The 21,801-nt window shown below is 28.8% G+C and overlaps 1 protein-coding gene and 2 non-coding genes across 3 annotated transcripts; 2 read left to right on the forward strand and 1 right to left on the reverse strand.

Annotated features, from left to right (window-relative positions):
• Window positions 1-319: 319 nt before the first annotated feature.
• Trnah-gug (transfer RNA histidin (anticodon GUG)) lies at window positions 320-391 on the forward strand. Its single transcript has one exon. It is a non-coding gene; the product is annotated as a tRNA-His (tRNA).
• Window positions 392-4,131: 3,740 nt separating this feature from the next.
• LOC129975652 (aspartate dehydrogenase domain-containing protein-like) lies at window positions 4,132-19,053 on the forward strand. The gene is made up of 7 exons (XM_056088753.1): window positions 4,132-4,303; window positions 5,463-5,683; window positions 7,419-7,562; window positions 8,402-8,507; window positions 9,925-10,045; window positions 16,322-16,476; window positions 18,895-19,053. Exons 1-7 carry the CDS (start codon window positions 4,231-4,233, stop codon window positions 18,930-18,932), a joined length of 858 nt encoding a protein of 285 aa, XP_055944728.1. The 5' UTR covers window positions 4,132-4,230; the 3' UTR covers window positions 18,933-19,053.
• On the reverse strand, window positions 13,743-13,814 carry Trnah-gug (transfer RNA histidin (anticodon GUG)). The gene has a single exon. It is a non-coding gene; the product is annotated as a tRNA-His (tRNA).
• Window positions 19,054-21,801: the final 2,748 nt, after the last annotated feature.

Consider the following 21,801-nt stretch of genomic DNA (forward strand, 5'->3'; position numbering starts at 1 on the left):
TGACGTTGAATCATCAGTGAAATCAAGACTCTAATCCGCGATCAACTTATTCTACAAATGAGACATTATTACTAATCTATTTCAGCCCACAACTTTCTCAAGAATTTGACTTTATTGTACTCTGTAATGAGAAATATCATAACTCTTTCACCAGATTGGGAAAGAGGCAGTGAACGGAGAAGTGATATTACGAAGAGTTGTTTATCTGAAGCTAGGCTCCCGTCACGCTCGCTTGCCACGCCTCTGTCGCGAGTCCAAAAGTAGATCAGATTTCTTTCTTGAGATGAAACTGATCCTTTTTACACCATTCGTCCTTGAAGCCGTGATCGTATAGTGGTTAGTACATTGCGTTGTGGCCGCAATAACCCAGGTTCGAATCCTGGTCACGGCAATTGCGTTTTTTTTTTTTCGCTCCCCACAATTTATACCGCTATCAACCCCAGTGGTTTTTATTTTAATTGATTTTATTTCAGTCAATTCGAGAAGTTTTTATTTACGTTTATCATTTTATTTGGAACTAACGGCAGTGGTCTCCCCGAAACTTTCTTGCACACTCTATAATAAATTTGTCATGCCAGAAAACGCCTGACATGGCACTGGTAACCAATAGTAACGAAACATTAACTTATCACGTGAATTTAGTATTTTTACTGAATTTATCGTTTTATCCTTTGCGAGTTATTTGACGATTAATCTCTGGCATGCGTTATGGCGCAGTATAGCCAAATATGGCTCTTGCGCCAGTAAAACACACAAAACCAAAACCTGGCATGCTTTAATAGTATCCAAAAACCAAAATTGATTCCTTTTTTTCAATCCATTGAAACAAAAATAACGCCAAACTGCACTTGCAATCACAAATTCCTTTGCCAAATGCCCTTGTTGGATATGGCTCAAAATTTGACAGGTGTCTACACTGTATATGTTAAATCTGTGTACCTAATCTTATCTATCTAGCTCTCTTCATTTTGTAGATATCGTTTTAATGTATATTCGAACATCGGACTTCTTCTGAACAGAGTTTATTCAAAATCTGGTAGAAATCTGAGGTGAAAAATGTGCTGTAATGAACATATTACAACCGATTAGCTGAAATCGCTTTTGTCTTATCTTTGTCACCAATAGACATTTTCATAAAATGTGTTTTCGAACTTAAGGAAGTCAGATTCGTCAAAATCTCGATTTAGAATTTTTTGACGCTTACTATACTTCGTATTTGAGAAAGTAAGAATTTCGGAGAAAAGTTTTGCAATATTAGAAAAAGAAATTATTTTTTTAAAAATGAATCATTAAATAGTGCTTATTAAAAAGAAATTCAGTTTTAAATAGTTTACTTTTCCATCATTTGTAATAAAATCTTTTGAAACAAGACTATTTTTTCTTATTTTTTATCGTTGTGGCTGCTGAATATTTTGGAGAATTTTACGGAAGAGATGCCTTTAAATAACCTTACGCAGCTTGAGATTTTCCTTGATGTTTCAAAATTCTTTTCAGTAAATAGAAGCAAATATTAAATTTTTTATAATATCTATCTCCTCGATTGCTACTCCACTGTTGAGGCAGAGTATTTATCATTCAGCTGAAAAAATCTATGCAGATTCACTTTTTGGTTTTCATTCTATTAAGAAATACAAATTTTAAATTGAATCCTAAATTTAGTTCACTGAAATTTTATAACAAGAAAGATCCTTTCTTTAATAGTATATCCTTTTTTTTTTTACTGGTAATATAGTAAGAAAAGCATGCTTAAAATTTTCGGTTTATGTATAGTTTTTTTTAATTCTTTTTTTGTATCATATTAGTGTTTAAATAATGATCGGAACTAGATTTATAATAGCTGATGTGAAAGAATTCCTTTTGCACTTCCTAGTAGTTGATTGTTAAAGGAATCCTAATAATTTTGCTCTTCTGATAGTTAGCACTAGGGTTACGTTAAATGGTTGAAAGTAAATTGACTCTTTCTTCCTGTTGATAAAAATATTTCATTGATTAGAAGATATATAATAAACTGTTTTATATTTATTCCAAATTAATAATAATATAACTAGGCTTTGTTCTTTACTCAACTACATAGCTTATCTCAAGGATCGATTAGCTATTATAGCTATATTCTTTGCCTATTTCCAGCCAATATTTAAAACAGATACTATTCTTCAACGAAGCAGCGGATATTTCGTTTTTGTTTTGTATATCAAAATAATTTTAGTTCTAATTTCAAGGACAAAATATTGTTACATAATACTTAGATCAAATATTTCCTATGTTTAATGTCTTATGTTGTTGTGAATTCACTTAGCTTAAAGTGAATGAGATGTGTGCGCACGTTAAATTTATTTTGAATCAAAATTTTATACTTTAGCGCGGTATGGAATTTTGAGCCGCTCATGTTTGTCTTCATTCTTTGAAGACGGTTCGAAAATGCCCTTTTAGCACAAAATGTCCAACAACATTGATGCGATATTCTTACGATATATTCCGACATTCAATCAAAATTTTAATAAATGGTGTATATATATATATATATATATATATATATATATATATATATATATATATATATATATATATATATATATATATATATTGCATATCATTTTCTGCTAAAAGGGCAAGAAACACAAACAAGCATTTCATTTGTTTATTTTGTTTTTTGTTTTTTTAACCCGCTTACCAATTGGATTGGATGTAAAGGCCCATATTGGATTGGTCAGGATCATTCCAAGAATGTAACCTTAAAATGATACGCCAATCTGATAAACCAAATAATTCGTTTTTTTAAAAATTCATTTGATAGTTTAGTGTGTATATCAAAAGTATTATCTTTGTCCCGTCGGGCTTCATTCATGACCTGCTTTTTTGTAATTAGAAGGTTGAAATAAATCTAAATAAAGCAAATGTACCTCCTAAGGTTCGGAGTGAGAGAAAAAAACGGCAGAGAAATAATAATTTATAGCTTTTTCTTAAGCTGGCTTTCTTAACTTCAAAATAAATTATCCAACTTAAAAAATAATCAAAATTTGCAGTTTTCGCAATTATATTTATAATTATTATCAATAAAATATAACCTTCGCTTTATTCAAAGAAAAAAGATGATAATGTCAAAGGGTATCAAAATAATCTACAAATTGTACACGATTCAAGTGTTGTACTTGTTCCTACTCTGACCTAAATTTTTAGATGACCTAGAAAACTAAAACTTGTTGCCGAAAAAAACAGAATAGTACAGATGAAAGGGTAAAAAGCCGGATTTTACTTTTAATTAACTTCTGCCTTTTTAAAGTTTTCTTTAAAGACTAATAGATGGCAGCAGTGCTATAATTTAAACTTCTGGAAATACCAAGAGACATTACAATGTCTGTATAGTTCAAAATTTAATTCCTTTTAAATGAAAAATATAATAATAATAAAGTAAATATGAATATTCATTTTATTATTATTATATTTATAGTTGAAACTAACACCCTTCAAACTTTGAATTATTCGTTTCAAAAGCAAATCAATTTCATGTGAAGTGAAACCGATTTTCTTTCATAGTTACCAAATGAAATGAAATACTGTCACACAGTGGACAATTTTTGAAAAATTCTAATTTGTTGACCAATAACAGCTTATATTGCTATGTGTCCTATTATTCAATCAATAAAGTCAAGTCAATATAATGCACATCCATTCATAACGAATATTTGTTTTCTGTAAATCTCACTTCGAATTTTTTACAAAATTTGTACAGCAGAGACAAGGATTATAAATTCGAATTCTGTATTTTTATAATTCGATTTTGGAATCTACGTTTCATTCAGTGTTTGAATAATTGCTGTATTATCTTTAAAGATTTCTTAATTTTTATATTACTTTCTTTTGAAGACATAAAACTTTTAATTAACAAGTCTCTCTTAATTAAGTTTTAAAATTGAAAGCATTGATGAATTTCCTTTAAAAAAATTTATGCAATAATTTATTTCTGTGTTTCTTTCTCTATTACAAAAACGTCTCAGCCAGTGGAAAATGATTGGCTATTTATTTTCTTCAAAGACTGGTAAAGTCTTATAAAAGAGATAAGATAACAAGTTATTTTCAAGTTGTATTTCATCCGTCTTCACTGTTATCAGTTGTTGCTACAGTGGGTTAAAAAAGATGGAAGATAAGATTGAAAATACTTCGAAAAATAAACATTCAAAGAAACTTCTTCTTTTGAAGAATACTAAGAACCAATGAAAATTTCTATTAATTATGCAGGAAAGTGCTGGGAAGAATTTATTTCACAATAAAAGGAGAGTTGGAATTCTAGGATATGGCAATTTAGGTAAGGTAATAATAAAGTAATTAAATATTGTGCATTGATTGAATTATTTTGATGCCTTTACATGAATGCCTTTTCTGTACAATGAAAATAAATTTATTTGAATATATCAGTACATTACGAGGATAATTATTGCCTTGAATATTAATTTCTCTCCCCTCTCACTTCCCCTTCTTCCAAAAAAAAAAAAAAAAAAAAAAGGAAATTACCTTATCAATCATTTATTTGTAAAGTGTACTTTAATATTGATACCTTGGAGATTCTATGCTTTCCTCGTCTTTTATGCTACCCTTCCAAAATATATTTAGGTGGATGAAATTATAAAAACACATACATAATAATATATAGTCAGTTTCATTACTAAAATGCCCTTATTAATTGTGCACTAATTTTATAAGCTAAAAATATCCATTTCCCAATTTGAATATTTTTTACTATTATTTTATATAAGCATCTATGTTTATTTATAATCTTTTATATGAAGTTTACCTATTTAAACATTTTTCATTTTGCTTATATTTGCATGCTTTACTTTATATTTTTATAAACTACATTAGAATCATTATCATAGGAAATAACCGAAGCTTTTATTCATAATTATTTTCAATTTCTTTGTTTTGTAGTGAAGATGTCTTTTCTTTATTTTTTTTCATAAATTGTTTTATATCAATCTAGTTAATGATAATAAATCCATAAAATGTTATAAAAACAATATATTGAAGAGGGATTTTGTTTTCATTGGAATTGAAAAAAACTATTGATTAGATCTTTATTTAGATTGCCAATATCTTTATTAAGAAAGAATCTACACAGTTTTGCTTCCTCATTTAAGTATAGTAGATATTTTGATGATATTTAAAAATCATTCTTATTTAAAAATGTTACTATAATTTTTTTAAAATTTTAACAAGGGAGTTATATATCATGTTTTTAAGATCCTTTGTTATCAACTTGCTTAAAATAAAATTTGAATCATATTGGCACAGTGAAGTTATTTTTTTAAATGATATTTTTACATTTTTAAAAAATATTTAAAATATGTTCCAGATTTACTTATATCTGTTTATAGGAAAACTATAATTGACATGTTTATTTATTTGTAGTGATTATGATTTAGGCAGTATTTTTAGATTTGTAAATGCATATTTTATTTTATTTATAGGAAGATTCCTAGCTAAAAAAATTAGTGAAAGCAGTAACTTTGAAATAGCTTTCATATGGAACAGAACGAAAGCTGCCCTGAAAGAAAGTGTGGATTCCTATCTTATATTAGAGAGCATTGATGATTTTCAGAGTAGAACACCTGATATAGTTGTAGAAGTGGCTCACCCATCTGTAACTAAAAATTATGGAAACCGTATTTTGCAATACTGTGATTATATGGTATGCATCCTTTTAATTAATAATCAGAAAATTAATTTTTGATCTGTATGTAGAAATTTATGAATGAATGTGTTTACTATTTGTTTTATTTTCTATTTAATTAATTTTTTTTCTATGAATTTTTTAAAGTTTTATTTATTTTATAATATTGTATTTTATTAATATATTTGCTTTGAACTTAGTTTAGATTTTTGAGCCAAATAAGCCTGCTGACTAATTATAACATCAGCACTTATATCTAAGGAGACCATAGCTGTGATGAAATGTCAAAATTCACTATTAGTACTTTGTTATAATAACATTTTCTATGATATAGATATTTATTTTTATTGTTATAAACTTTATGCAATTTTTCCTACTACAGTTACATATAAAACATTTATAAGTAAAGCGTTTGTTTCTTTTATTAAAATACACGTAATTGTTTATTATATAAATGACTTTATTTGATAAAAAAAGTGATGACATAAATATATCACTTTAAGTAAAAATCAAAATGATTAAAACTTAGAGGAAAAAGTTTGGTTATTGACCGTTAAATTTCAAATTTTAATAAATTAACTATGCATTATGAAAAGAAAACTTGTATTGGCCATAGTGGATTTGAATTTTAAAAATTTATTTTGAATTTTTTTTTTCATTCATATTTTTTTATGTTCTGTTTTTAGTTCTGTTTCACTGCTGCATTATATGTATACTTTATGCTGCATTGCATTGTAAAGTTTTGTTTAATGATATGTAATGTTTTCATTAAGTATATGTATATTTAAAGACAAAATATTTCATAAAAATAAACCAATCAAGTTAATTTAATTCAAAACTATTAATTTTGTTATTATTAATTATTGTTAATTTTTTTGATAGAGCAACTTCATAACCTAATACTAACAACCTCCATAAATACAGGATAGTATCGTTGACAAAATGATTGATGCCCTATATTTTAAAGGGGGCTCAATATGGAGCATTACAACTGTATGGGTTACTTTATAAATTTGTGTGAAAAAGATGCATTTATAGGAAAAATTCTTAATTATCATTAATTTTTTGAAAAATGGAATAAAAAAATCTTTGTATATTAAAGAGCTTGAGATCTACTAAATATAACAACCTTTTTGTATAATTTGGACAATTTTGTGTAGTCAACTTTTCTTAAAGTTATCTATATGTTTAATGCCCTGCATTTATTTTCAAAATTAAAATCTTATTTGAAATATTCTATAGGACAGGAAAGTTTGTGTAATTCCAATGCTCGTAACCATATATTATTTAATCTGATCATTCATTTTTGAAGAAGTAATAGATACTTTTGCTAAATGGATAAAATATTGCTAATTTACAAAAAATGTTTTTAAAAATGTTCTTGCATATAAAAATTAAATAAATATTGAATTATTTCTAATTTTATAAGATCTTTTTAAATCAGTTAAGAGTATCATAAAAAAAGCATTATGAAGATTGAAATATATTTATAAGAAATGATGGTAATGAACTTAATTTTCTAAGGACATTAACCTAAAGCATTTGTTGGGGACTCCATACTAGATGAATTGAGGTCACATGCTTTTGTTTCAATTATTAGATAAAAAATCAATTAATATGTTGAGTACCTTTAAAATTCTGAAAAATATTTTTAAAATTTTTACTTTTAATTTATATTAAAAATTAATTATATTATTAAGTATTATTAATTTTTTTGGAATATTTAAGAGTGTTTTTTCTGTAAATGTTTTAGATTGGCTCACCAACTGCATTGAGTGACGAATACCTTCTAGAAGAATTAAAAACAGCTGCTAAAGTAAATGGCTTGTATGTACCAAGTGGAGCTTTGTGGGGTGGTGAAGATATTAGAAAGATGTCCGATTTTGGAATACTTCAAGTATGTTTACAATACTTTAAAGTTCGAACATTTTAATTATGAATAGCTTTTTATACATATAAGTATGTATGCATTGTACTCTGTGCTCTTATTTGAAAAAGTACACCTATATATATATGTATATAATATTAAGCAAAATTGAAAAAGAAATTGTGTATAGCAATCAAAATATTTTCTCTAAATGAAAAACTTCTATGCACTGGAATCCCCCTTTTCATGATGAAATCTTAGAAGATAATGAATGATATATCAAGAATAATTTGCACTTGAGGCATAATATGGCTTTTTTTTTTCCTTCATTTATTTTATGGGATTAGCAAATGTCAGTGAGATGTACAAGTGCCAGAAGATAACAAAATTTTTTCAACCCCTGAAAATATTTTTCTTTAAAAAGTGATGTAAGCACTTTATAGTTTTAAATGCACAGTACCTACCAAGATTAGTGCCTAAGACATCTATTTCTTCTTGGGTTCTTTCTATGCAAGAAAATTATTATAATGTCTCCAAAAAATCTGATTTTTTTTTTTTTTTTTTGCTTGAAAATATTTTTTTAAATATTTATTCATTCATTACAAAAGAAACAAAATTTATTAATCAATACTTTTCTGAACATAGATACAGTTCAAGGGTGTGCTAAAACTTTTCTGAATAATTTTCATACATGATAAACTGAAAAAAAAAAAGTGAATGAATTATAGAAATTACTAATTGAATTGAGGTCAAAAATGCAATTGTTTCATTTATTTTTTTTATAAATAACATATGGATGTTTTGTTTAAATTCTACTGAAATAAATAAACAAATAAATAAATATTTGATTTAATTTTTGAGTTTTGCAGTCTCTTACTATCACTATGAAAAAACATCCTAAAAGTTTGAAATTAGAAGGATATTTGAAGGATAAAAATTCTGAAGTTAAGGATGAAGCTGTTGTTTTATATCGAGGTATGATAGTAAATTCAGTTTACTAAATGTATTTTTTAAAATGTATTTTTGTGCTATATTTCCTACATTCCTTGTATTTCTGTCTGCAAGCAATATATGCCTTTGTAATAAAACAATTGTCTTATATAATAAAAAAAAATTATTTAAAATATTCTTTTATTGACTTATGCATAAATGAGATTTTAAAATAAATTATGCATCTTGTTCAAATAAAAATTATATTGTGATTAATCTATTATAAATTATCCTAAATAATTTTTTAAAGCATATTTGTGGTTTTTGTAGCATATTTGTAGTAAACCATTTGTATAACATATGGTCTTGTTAAAATAGTATTTTGTGGAAAGTACATAACTTGTTTTATTGTACTTTAAAACTTTTTAGATTTCCTTACTCTTTTAGCATTCAGTTATATGAGATTTATTTATATCTGCTTGAAGTTAATGAAATAGCAGTGAAAAATAAACGTTTAAAAAAATAGATTTACATGAAATATTTTATTTCCCAGAAATTTTATTTTAGATATGAAATCTTTTTTTAAATTTTCATTTAAATCAAAATTATTCAATATCATTTCATATTCAAATATAATTAATAAGTTTGATTTTTTCATATTCCTTTTTATTTTGTAGAAATTAATACATTCTAACAAAATATATATCAATTTAGTTCAAATTGTCTTATCAGGAAAATTTTTTTTAGATCCAATGGATCTCATTCAAATATTGATCTCTTAACCTTCTTTTTCTTTAACTATTTTTTGTAAATAGTATCATGTGGCTATTTTTGTAACAAAGGTAACTATACCTACTATTTTTTTATTATTTTATTTTACATCAATTTCTTCCATAAAAGTAAGCAAGTGATGTGAATGAAATAACTGCTATCTTTGGGTTAATATTTTTTTGTATACTTTCCGTCTTAGAATTTATATTTTCTTTACATATTTTTTATTTATTTATTTATTCCAATTTGATCTTTTCACTGTCAACTCTATTTATCTATTAAATATTCTTTTTATCTGAATGATAAAAAAGATTAGTTTAGAATGGGGAATGTTATGTTCTAGATATAATTGTTGTTACTTTATTAATTTGAAATAGTTTTCCTTAGTTTATGCATCATATAATTTTTTTAAAAAAAATTGATCATACTTGTTTTAGTTCATTGTTAACATTTTCTCAACTTTGTATAATTTATTATTATTATAATATATAAATTCTTCTAAATAATTTCAAAATAAAATTTGTTCAGTTTGAATTTTTGAAAAAAATTTATTTTATTCTAAGAATGCACAGATCATCAAAATGTTTAATAATATGAAGTAAAATTGAAAAACATATTGATTTACTAATTAATAATTTCCTTGTCTTTTTATCATTATTTTATTCATTTAAGTTAGATTTAATTTTTTAAGGTTCTGTTCAGGATATTTGTGCATTTGCTCCACATAATACAAATACTATGGCAGCAGCTGCCATAGCTGCTCCAAATTTGGGATTCAAAGGTGTTGAATGTTGCTTAGTGTCTGACCCCAAGTAAGATTTTTTTCTTCTTTTTTTTGCATTTAAAAATTGTATGTGTAAGCATTTCGCATATCCAAATATTGTATCATCATACTTGTTATTGCATCATGTGTCACCTTTTACTTGAGAAAGGAGGTGCAACTAAGGATTATGATTTCTTAGATTAAATTAATGTAATTTACAGAAAAGTGATTACAAATATAAATATGTGAAGAAGTATCCTTATGTTATTCAAAACTCAATCACAGCAGAACACGAATTATGGCACGAATCTCGGATATTACAGATAATGCAATATCTCAGGTAGCTTAAACAAATTTGCAACTAAACTCCAGGGCAGTTATTTTCAATTTATAGTTCAGTGAAGAGAGTGATCAGTCCTTCTGAAAAATTTCTCCATACTCAAGAACCAAAATTCGTAAGACTTCAAGACCTCGCCTTTCTGGTTGGATAACATTCTGCCGACAAATGCAGTCACCAAACCAAAATCATTGCAACACTATGGATGAACTCTGTTGTTATTTCTTTTAAAAATTGAATTGAATATTCTAATTAAATTTTAATTTTTCAAATTAAGGCCGGTTTATGGCTGAAAGAATTTATATTTCCATGTGAGCCATGCACAGGAATTCCACCAACAGGAACTTCTTGTTTAAATTATGTTTTGCTACTGTGTATTAGTATTTTTGTGTAAAATAAAGCGATGTTGACCTTCACTGAGCCTAGTGGTCTTTTCATCATACAACGCACTTACTGGAATTTTAGATTTTTCTATAACAATATTTTATTAATAGACAAGAGGGGAAAATACTACTCGATTTTTTCTTGAACTTAAAAAGTGTAAGCCAACAGTTTCTTACACGACTATGTGTCTTCAGTTATTTTCTGATATTCTTTTGTTAAATATTTATTATGATTATAGTAATCTATGAATATTGTATCTCTTAGTAAAAAAACTTATGCATTAAAAATTACAATGACATAATATACTGCTTTCATAAGTTAAATAATCTCAGTGATATCCATAAAATATTTCATTTCATTTGAATATTTTTACAAAAACAAGACTAGGAATAAAATAATAATGAAATCATAATTTTTATTTGCAGTTTACCACACCTTGTCTATATACTAGACGGCCCTCCCCCCTTTTAGGTCCATCTTGACTTGAAACCAAGTTACTTAATTTATAATACATGTTCTACTAATGGTTCATTAAATTATTCATTTTTGTTGTAAAATTTTTACTTTTTCGTATGCGAAGTATGCAAAGAAAAAATATTGTGGGCGTCGAAAAATTCGAACTCGTTTTGGTGGATTTTCATATTTTAGATTTCCTTGTGTCCGAAAAACCGATTTTTAGAATTAGGATTGTCTGCCGGGGAATCGATTACTTAAAAACGCATTGAACTAAATAAATGAAATTTGTCATACGTTTTTTTACGCCAAATTTGTAGATTTATGCCAAATTTTGAACGAAATCTATTCACATGAAGTCTGTCCATCCGGCTGTCCGAATATAAGTGAACACAATCCTGGTCTACTTTTTATATATGTAAACACTTTAACACAAAAGGACTTAAATAAACGAAATTCGGCGTATGATCTTGTGACGAAAAATGTAATTCTATATCAAATTTTGGTTTATTTCGGCTGGAAATAAAGGTGTTCAAAATTCACATTTTGCTTTTTTTTAGCTGAATCAAAACGATTAATCACCAATATCACGCACTATTGGGGCCTATCTATTTATCGTTCACCAACGGCATGCGACTAATAATATACAAGTATATTTATTAGGGATTATATGAGAATGTTTCGCGGAAAACCACTTTCGCTGATTACGCAAAAGACTTAACTGAATATAGAAAACATCGCTCTTTTTAATATTTTATTTTAATGTTTATTATAGTCTTTGTATTTTCTGTAGGCGATTCAAGGTTACATTTTCTACCGCGTTACTGATACCAGACAACCAATAACGAGGTAGAAAATGTGACCTTGAACCGCCTACAGAAAATACACAGACTATAATCAGGTACATAATTATATTTGCATTTTTAACACACACATATACACACTTAAATTTGCTGCTAAGTTAATAGCCTGATTATGTATGTAATATTTGGTAAATTTATATTCATTATGTTGTAAAAGCTTAAATAATAATTGCTGTAGAATATTTAATAGAATTTTCTTTGTTTTATAATGTTTTTTTTTTATGTTTATGATGGTCAAAAAGTTCTGTTCTTTGATTACAAGTATTTCAAGAATGGTACACTGATTTTTTTAAATCGAAAAAGGCATTTCTGATGTGTATAAAATTTTTGATTCTTATTTAATCAATAGATAATTTGAAAAATTCGAAAACTTCTGTATTAGACTGTTTCTTAGAAGAACACATTCATGATGCTGCAGAAAAACAGGGTTAAAATTCATATTTATATAAGATGAGAATTTAAATTTTAAATCACCATTGATGAAAATAACTGTACTTCTAGCATAGAAACTGAATAAATCAAGTGTTTGGGACAATGATTATAAAAGGAAATGATTGAATAACTAAAATTAATTCATTCCATAAAGTTGGGATACATTAAAAATGTGATTATTAGATAAATACCGGATCATCTTTATTTAGAGCATAAACAGAGTTTTTACAGAATATATGTTCGTTTATTGTGTTCAATTTTCTTAGTATGATTAGTAAAAAGATTTTCAAAAGTATCATTTTATTACGTTTTTGATTTTTCATCGATGAAGTTCTTTCTTTCTTTTTCTTCTTCGTATTTATAAAGGCTTAAACATAATTATTTCCTTTTACACGTAGTATAGAAAACGTATGATAATCGTCATAAATTTCGAACTAGAATTTTTGACGAATCTTCACGTTTTAGACCCCCCCCCCCCGAGTTCGTAAAACACATTATTGGGAACTATCCATCCGTCTGTCTGTCTATGACTGAGCTAGACGGTTAAAATTTGGTAATAGTCTTTACACTACATTTGCAAATTTCTGTCAAATTTTGAGTAAACTCTGTTCAGAAGAAGTCCATCTGTCTGGATGTTCGAATATAAATTAATATGATAACTACAAAACGAAGCGAGCTAGATAAGTAAAATTCGGTATACAGATTTAACATATATATATATATATATATATATATATATATATATATATATATATATATATATACTGTAGACGCCTGTAAAATTTTAACCAAATCCAACTACGGGTTGACTGTCTGTCAGTCTGTATTTTCAGAAGCATGTAAACACGATGATTCACAAATGCAATACTTAAATACATAAAATTTAGTATGGGATTTTGTGATTGGAAGTGCAGTTTTTTTTTTTTTTTTAACGAATCTGCTTCGATTTTTGGATGCTATTAACTCATACCAGGGCTTAATCGCCAAAAAGCTCGCCAAGGATGACACGATAGATTCAGTACAAATGCTAAATCCATGCAAAATGTCAATGTTTCTTAACTATTGTGTGACAATACCATGTAAGGCGTTCTCTGGCGTGACAAGTTTATTAGAGAGTATGCGAGAAAATTTTCGGAAGACCAGTCCCGCTGGTTTTAATTTAGGTCTATAAACGGAAAGAAAAACTTCTCGTATTTGCTCAACCAAAATTGAGGAAAATAAAAACACGGGGGTTGACAGCGGAATAAATTGTGGAGAGAAAAAAAAAAATCTTCAGTTGCCGTGCCCAGGATTCGAACCTGGGTTATTGCGGCCACAACGCAATGTACTAACCACTATACGATCACGGCTTCAAGGATGAATGGTGTAAAAAGGATCAGTTTCATCTCAAGAAAGCAACCTGATCTACTTTTGGATTCGCGACAGAGGTGTGGCAATCAAGCGTGAAGGGAGCCTAGCTCCAGATAAACAACGCTTCTCCGTTCATTGCTCTTTTCTAATTTGACGTAAGAGTTACTTGTGACATTTATTATTGCAGAGTACAATAACAACAATTTCTTAAGAAAGTTGTGGGCTGAAATGGCTGAGCAATAATGTCCCGCCTTTAGAATAGGTTAATCGCATATTAGAGTCTTGATTCCACTGATGACGTTGAGTCATCAGTGGAATAGCGGTTTTGAAAAATATCCGTTTATCTGTCTATAACAAAGATAACTCCAAAACGATTTGATCTAGATGGATGAAATTTGGTATGAGGTCTTTATACCGAACTTGTAGATTTCTATAAAATTTTCAGCAAAATCCGCTAAGAGGAACTCGGTTTTGTCAGGCTATTTTAATATAATACGTGAATATATATTCAGCACAATAACTACATTACGAATAGAGTTAGATAGATAATATTCCATACACATAATTGACATCTATAGTGTAGACATTTATAAAATTTTGAGCCGAATCCAACAATAGATTGACCGTCTGTAATTGTAGAAACAAACAAACGAAATGGGATAATTCAAAGGCGCAGTGACTTAAATATATGAAATTTGGTATGGTATTTTGCGACTACAAATGTACTTTTGTGTCAAATTTTTATTTTAGTGAGGTTGAGAAGCACGCATCTAAAACAAAAATTCGATTTTCGGATACTATTAACCTTATATCAGGAAGTAATCGCCATACTCACCTAGGATCACACTATAAATTCAATAAAAAGGACTAATTCACAGCAGTACTTAGTATTTCGTAACTATTGTACGACAGTATCATACAATATTTTCTGTGGGATTGCACCTTTATTAAAGAATATGCGAGAAACTTTTGAGAAGACCACTCTCATTGATTTTTCCAGAAAATACATTAATTTTTTGTGTTCTGTTTTCTTAGTATTTATGAAATAAATATTTAAAATAAGATTTTCAAAATTCCAATTTTACAGTCTCTTCTTAAATGTTAATTTTTGTGAATTATAGGCTTGAGGGTTATTTTCTGAATTAAAATATTTTTTTTTAAATACTAGCCGCCTTTGGCGACCAGCCGCGTCGCCAATTTTAATGCACGTTAAAATTTTAATAATTAAATAATTTATGGAACATCCGTTTTAATTGTTTCTTCATTAAAGTATTTTAAAACTTCAAATTTTAATAGTCATATAATTCACTTATAATAATATTATAAAGGCCTTCAGCCATAACGTAATGTGTATCTCTCTAATTTTCTGTTACTCGCCCTAGAATTTATGCTTTAAATTAAAGTCGAAATGATTAAAATGCAATAAATATAATAATAATAATAATAATAATAATAATATATATATATATATATATATATATATATATATATATATATATTTTACTGAAACGAAGCATTTCTTTTAAATATGAGTACTGAAAACATAGTCGCTATTTAAACCTTATGAGCACTAAAGAATATTTTTCTTAATTTATATAATATCTCAAGAAGTTTTCAACAAAATTTTCTCAGATTCATCATGAACAGATCGATCTGTCGAACATATATTAAGCCTTCAAAAACCAAACTTAAGCTAAAATTTTCCATTGAAAATAGCTGTCAACAATCAGAACACAATGCGCATGCGTGAATTTTCAACGCCAGTTGGGGTAACGCAAATTCGTGAATTTTCTACTCCAGTTGGGGTAATGCTATGCAGATTAGAAATTTTTAATTTCCTTTATTCTGTTTTACTTTAATTCAAAAGTACTTCAGAATGAATCTGAAAGATCGATTCATTAACAATGTTTGATTTTAAATGCATCAAACATTAAGAAAATAAACAGAATCCTTTGAAATAATCTGCCAAAAATTTTTAAGCCTATCCTCTTTAGCGTGGAAAAAAAACTGAAGCCTTACTCATTTGGCGTTGGAAAATGAAAAGATTTTTTTTGGCGGAAAAGTTAGTTTTTAATTAATAATTAATTTCTAATTAAAAATTAAAAAAAGGGTACCCCAGGTGCACATTCCCGACCACCAAGGTATGTATGTGCCAAATTTGGTAGCTGTAGGTCGAACGGTCTGACCTGTAGAGCGCCAACACACACACACACACACACATTGAGCTTTATATAAGTATAGAGAATTTTAATTACTTGCTGGATTTGCATGTATTCAAAATATGCTTTTCTTGAGAATAATGATTTTGCATATCATTATTTTCAAGAGAAACACAGTGAAAGAAAAATTGCTGGCAAATGAAAAATGCATTCTGTTGCTTGAATCATTAAAATGATTTGAATAAGATAGTATAAACTAGTACATCTTTATTAAATTATAATCATTGCGTTATGAAATTTTTGAAATTGATTATATTGTTTTAATCATTAGTTTTCATTTTTCCTAGTTTGATGGATTATCATATAGTTGAAATCGAAGGTTACGGTGTCCCTCAAGCAGACGGATCGCGCTTTCATGTTCACACAGTTAGAAGAAATCCTGCCAAAATCGGCGAAGTGACAGGATTTGCTACGGCGGGTGCATTTTTTGGTAGCTTGAAAAGTAAGATTAATTGCATATACTATTGGATGTATAAACATGACTTAGTTCTTTTTTTTATGTTTAAAAAAACCACTTGTTTGTTACAAAAATTAAAGGTCGATTTATTTCAATTATTTCTCCTCAGAAACCACAACTTGTTCATCTTTCGAGATTTAAGCGAATTCCGTGAAGAAGAAAAAAATCTTGTTGAAAAAGTTTCACGCAAATCCTAAATATTGACTTGGTGCAATCCAATTATCAAATCAATATTTGAGATCTATGTGGGATTTGACCCTGTCCAAGAAAAGGGTACTTTACATGGAATGAAACAAACAGTAGTCTGAAGGAGCAGCATCTGGTGAATACATCCCAGCGAAGGGATTTAAAAGTTCCTTTCACTGAACTGGCAACATGCGGCGAACATAGTTGTAATGGAAAACTGTCGTCGTGTCTTTCACCATATTATGGATGCTTCTACTTCAATGTTTCGTTCAAACTGATCAACTGTTGCTTGTATCATTCACCATTCATGATTTCATCACCAAATGCTTCCAGATCTGTATCTTGGTGTTTTTTTTGTTTTTTTTTTGGTGATTTATCATGCTCTTTGACATGTGAATTGAAATCATCATTTTAAAATCACCGAAAACATTCGTTGCAAGTTGTATTCGTTGAGTCGTATTCATTATAATTGAGCAACATTAACCGATATGTTTCTGCTTCAATATTGATTGCTATGAAAAAATGTAACTTAACTTCCCACAGATGCTGTTTGTTTGACTTAAACTTCAATACGTTTTCTTAGCTAATGTATATATTTCTTAAATATTAATCAGAGGTCACATTCTAAATTTTAAAGATTGCTGTGAAACTTTTTTAATAAAATTTTCCTGATTTATTTGCAAGCAAGTATTATTACTAAATCAGCTATTAAAATTATGGAGAAAAAAACATCTATATACACCCAGTGTATAGATGTTTTTTCTCGCAAATGTCTATGTATTTCTAAATATTTTTTTCTCTTTCATTAATCTGTATGTATAAAACGCTAATGTGTATGGCACAGAAATCGTTATTACTTATTGTCGAATGGCAACAGTCAAATGTAAACAAACCATCATACAAATTTCAGACTGCTTCGTTGAACGTTTTTACTGCTGCATTGAATTCAATGCTTCACTTAGCTAATTAATGGAGTAGCAAAATCTTTTCTCTGAGATAGATGATCTGTTACGTTACTGGATGTTCTGAGTTTTGACACCATTTGCATGTTTCATATACACAATGTAATTAAAGTAATTGCACGGCCATTAAACTAATACTGCGTTCATTTCCGTCACAATTTCATGTTTAAATATATATTTCGTGAAGGAATCATGAATATTAAGCTATACATAAGATATGTAATTGAAAATAAACTGAAAAAATATTTCCAGTGGACCAGTTGACCGTCAAAGGCGGTTAGTATACAATACATGGTAAATCAGTCTTTCTTCAGAAATAGTTTAGTTTCTATTTTATGGCTATTTGAAATTAACCTTGAACAAAAGGCGAGATGATAAAGACGAAACTTTAGCAAGTGCCTCCTTTTCAAAATTTTATTCTTCATTAAGTGGATAAATTTTGTCTTTGGCAAGTTTAGTTTGTAATGGGCCCTTATACGCAAAGGATAATAGATGGGTCTTGAATTCATGGCTCTTCAGTCCGATGGGTAAGACTATTACAAGGTTCAAGAAAATAAAATTGACGAAATCTGAGGTCCAAAATTGGAATAGGATCTCGACCTTGTAAGCATTCAGTCCCAAAAGAGATTACCAAAACATAAATGTTCGATTTCTCCGTAGAGTTCCATTGCATTCTAAGACACGGAAGAAACTTTTGATCTCCACGGGTTTGCACTTGGCATTTATATATTACAGATCATTCGTGGAATTGAGTCTGGAATCTATGATCCTCTGATCACAAAGGCAAGACTTGAAAGTGGTCAATGGCTCTGGTTGCTAGAAGGAAAGATAGAAGCAGCATCTGAAGGATCAGAGTGAAAATATAGGATGTTCAGTGCTTGGGGGTATATTTCCGTATGGTAAGGGTTTGATAGATTGAAGATTTCTAATGTATGTTGATAGAAAAGATTTATAAACAGATAATAAATGCTATAAAAAATTTCTTTATTTTTTGATTTTTTTTTTTTTTTTTTGTTAATAATTTCGGTTCCCCAATAATTTTTAGATTCAAAATTCTTATTTTTAAAAAAATTTCAGAATATGAAAGCATGCGGGAAACATTAGTTTTTATGTCATTCTTTATTCACAGTATGATCTCTAATACAGTTATATATATGTTCTTTGTAAATTGGTGTTCTGTTTTCTTACAAATCTATTGAAATTGATTGTCAAAATTTTGGAATTTTCAAGTTATTTTATTTATTTATTTTTGCAGATGCCGTAGCTAAAGGACCAGGAATACATTTGTGTTAAAAAACATAATTTGGAGATTTTTAAAGCTTACATTGTAGAAAAACTATTAAACATATTGTAAGATTTTTGATTAAACAATTATTTTGTGAATAAAATTAATATTTTCTGTGTTTTAAAATTATTCTAATTTACTTTTTTTTCTCGATATATTGTTTATCTGCAAAAAATGTCAAGTATTGTATTTGGGTTATTATTTTAATTGCTTAGCTACTGGAATCAAAGTATTATTGCTTAGATTACTGAAGAAAGAAATGGAGGGGAAAAAATGCATTTTTAGTGCTTACTTTTTGTTTTACTAAATCCAAAGTTAAACTCAAATCTACAGTTATTGTATTAAGTTTACATATTAATTTTTTATAGTTAGTCACCCACCGGGGGATGATTAATTATAAAAAAATCCGTACTAAAATAGGAATGAGAGGCTGCTAGTATGGTAATTGGCTCTCGCCTCCTTAATGAATAAAATAACGGAATGGAATTTACGACTTCTTCGATGGCAGGACGTACCTCTTTCAGGAGGAGTTGTATTTGCCTATTAGAACTCCATCATATTTTCTACCAAAGTACTGTCGCCAGATGATGATCATTTAATATGCGACACAGCATGGCGAGGGCGGTTATTTAGCAGTTATATAGATAGTTGAATTATGGTGTTACCATGTACCTATAAACGATTAACCTTTTGTCAGATTGGAATAGATCTACAATTCTGATGATAAAAGCATAATCTAAACTCATCCGTCTAGCAGTTTGCGTTTTTGAACTATTACTTTTTATATCCAAACGGACGGACAGACAAACAGTTTCTTTTGCGGAATATTGCCTAAAATGTGTAAAAATCACAAACCAAATTTCATCTTCTCATTTTACCTGATTCAACTTGACAAAACCAGGTTGAATCAGGTTCGTCAGTTGACATGACTCATTATCATAAAAAAAAATCACATTATGGTTTGGGTACATGAAGTCCATGAATGATTGCAAGTGATCAGCTAACATAATTATTTCCAATTAGTGACCAGTTTAGTTGGACCGTCCATGCAAAAACCGCCCACCACCATTATGAAACACCACCAGCTTGCATAGTGCCTTGTTGATAACTTAAGTCCATGGTTTTGTGGAGTATGCGCCACACTCGAACCCTACTATCAGCTCTTATTAATTGAAATCATGACACACCTGACCGATGACCGAGCCGCAGTTTTTCAATCATCTAGGGTCCTGCCGATATGATCACAACCCCAAGAGAGGTGATGTCGTACTGTTAGTAAAGGTACTCAAGTAGTTATTCTGCTGCCATAGCCCACTAAAGCCAAATTTTGCCTAACGGACGTGCCCATCATACGTTCCATATTAATTCCTGCTTTTATTTCACGCAGTGTTGCTTGTCTGTTAACGCTGACAATTGTCGCTGGTCTCGATCATTAAGTGCAGACGGTCGGCCACTGCATTGCCCAAGATGGGAGGTTATACCTGAAATTAAGAATTCTCGGAATATTCTTGACATTGTGGATTTCGGAATGTTGCATTTCCTGAAATGGAATGTCTCATTCGTTTAGCAACAACTACCATTCCGCGCTCAAAGTCTGTTAATTATCGTCATGCGGTAAAATCACGTCAGAAATCTTTTTACATGAATCCTTTGAATGCAAATGAAAGCCCTGCCAGTGCATTGCCTATTTATACATTTTGTACGCGATACTACTGCTATATATATATATTTACATATTGCTATCTCATGCCTTTTGTGAGCTCAAGGTATAGTTTTAAGATCAAATTGTTGATTTCTATCAAAACTTGGACGAAATTCATCGAAAGAAAATATGTCTATACGTCTGTATGTGAGCACGAGAGTTCAAAAACGCGATGAACTATAGGAGTGAAATTTGGTGTGCAGCTTTATTTTTAAACTTAGTGTATGGTGTTATTTATAAAATTTTAAATCTATGACGCATCATAAATCTGTGTTACAAAATACAAAACTCTGTTTTCATAATTAAATTACAGAAATCTTCATATTGTGTCACTACTCACGGATGTATAAGTTGAGGTACATAAAGGTTTACCAACTACTGTGACCTTCGAAGGCTTGCAACCTCCCTCAAATCTACCCACGCTATAAGTTCAAAGCATGTGGATGAGGAAAATAGAATAGGAAATGCTAGCTTATTTAAGTATGCGAAAAAATCCAGAAAAGGCCGCTTCCGCTTGCTCTGTAAAATAGTACCAAATTATAAAGATAAATTAATATTATTCGAACAATCATTTTGTCAATACCCCCCACCCCCACATTGTTTTATTTATCTCTCAATCTCTTCCCTCGCAAATATGTTTTAATCACTTTTAATTACGTTCTTTTTAGAAAATTCCATTAGATAACTCTTTGGAGAACAAAGATACGTTAGATACCTTATCAGCAGTATTAGATAATAATCATAAAACGATTTTCCTTTTGTAATGAACTTTGAAATCCAAACATAACCTTTTGACAGGAACAAAAGGCTTAACGAGTCTATCTTTGTGTGGGTTTATCATTTATGATAGCCTCAGATATGACGCAATATTTTAAAGAATAATCTTTTTCTCGCGCGACATCGTTTTGACTGTAAAAAAAAAAGTTTCGCGATCCTGCAACTGGAAAATATCTATAAGCAGGCATAATATATATGAATTGCAAAGTGCAGGATGACAAAATGAAGAAAAATTCACAACTTTCTACTAGACTAAATATTTATCCTTCACTGCATAATGCATCAATTTTAATACATAATTTATTTTTCTTGTTAATAATGAATAGAATTTTTTTAGTGTATGTGGGATTGTTAAAATAGAACTTTAGAATCGAAAGCAAAATTTTTAGAATTGAATA

The sequence above is a fragment of the Argiope bruennichi genome, chromosome 7, assembly GCF_947563725.1.
Source record: "Argiope bruennichi chromosome 7, qqArgBrue1.1, whole genome shotgun sequence".
NCBI classification, from domain to species: Eukaryota; Metazoa; Arthropoda; class Arachnida; order Araneae; family Araneidae; genus Argiope; species Argiope bruennichi.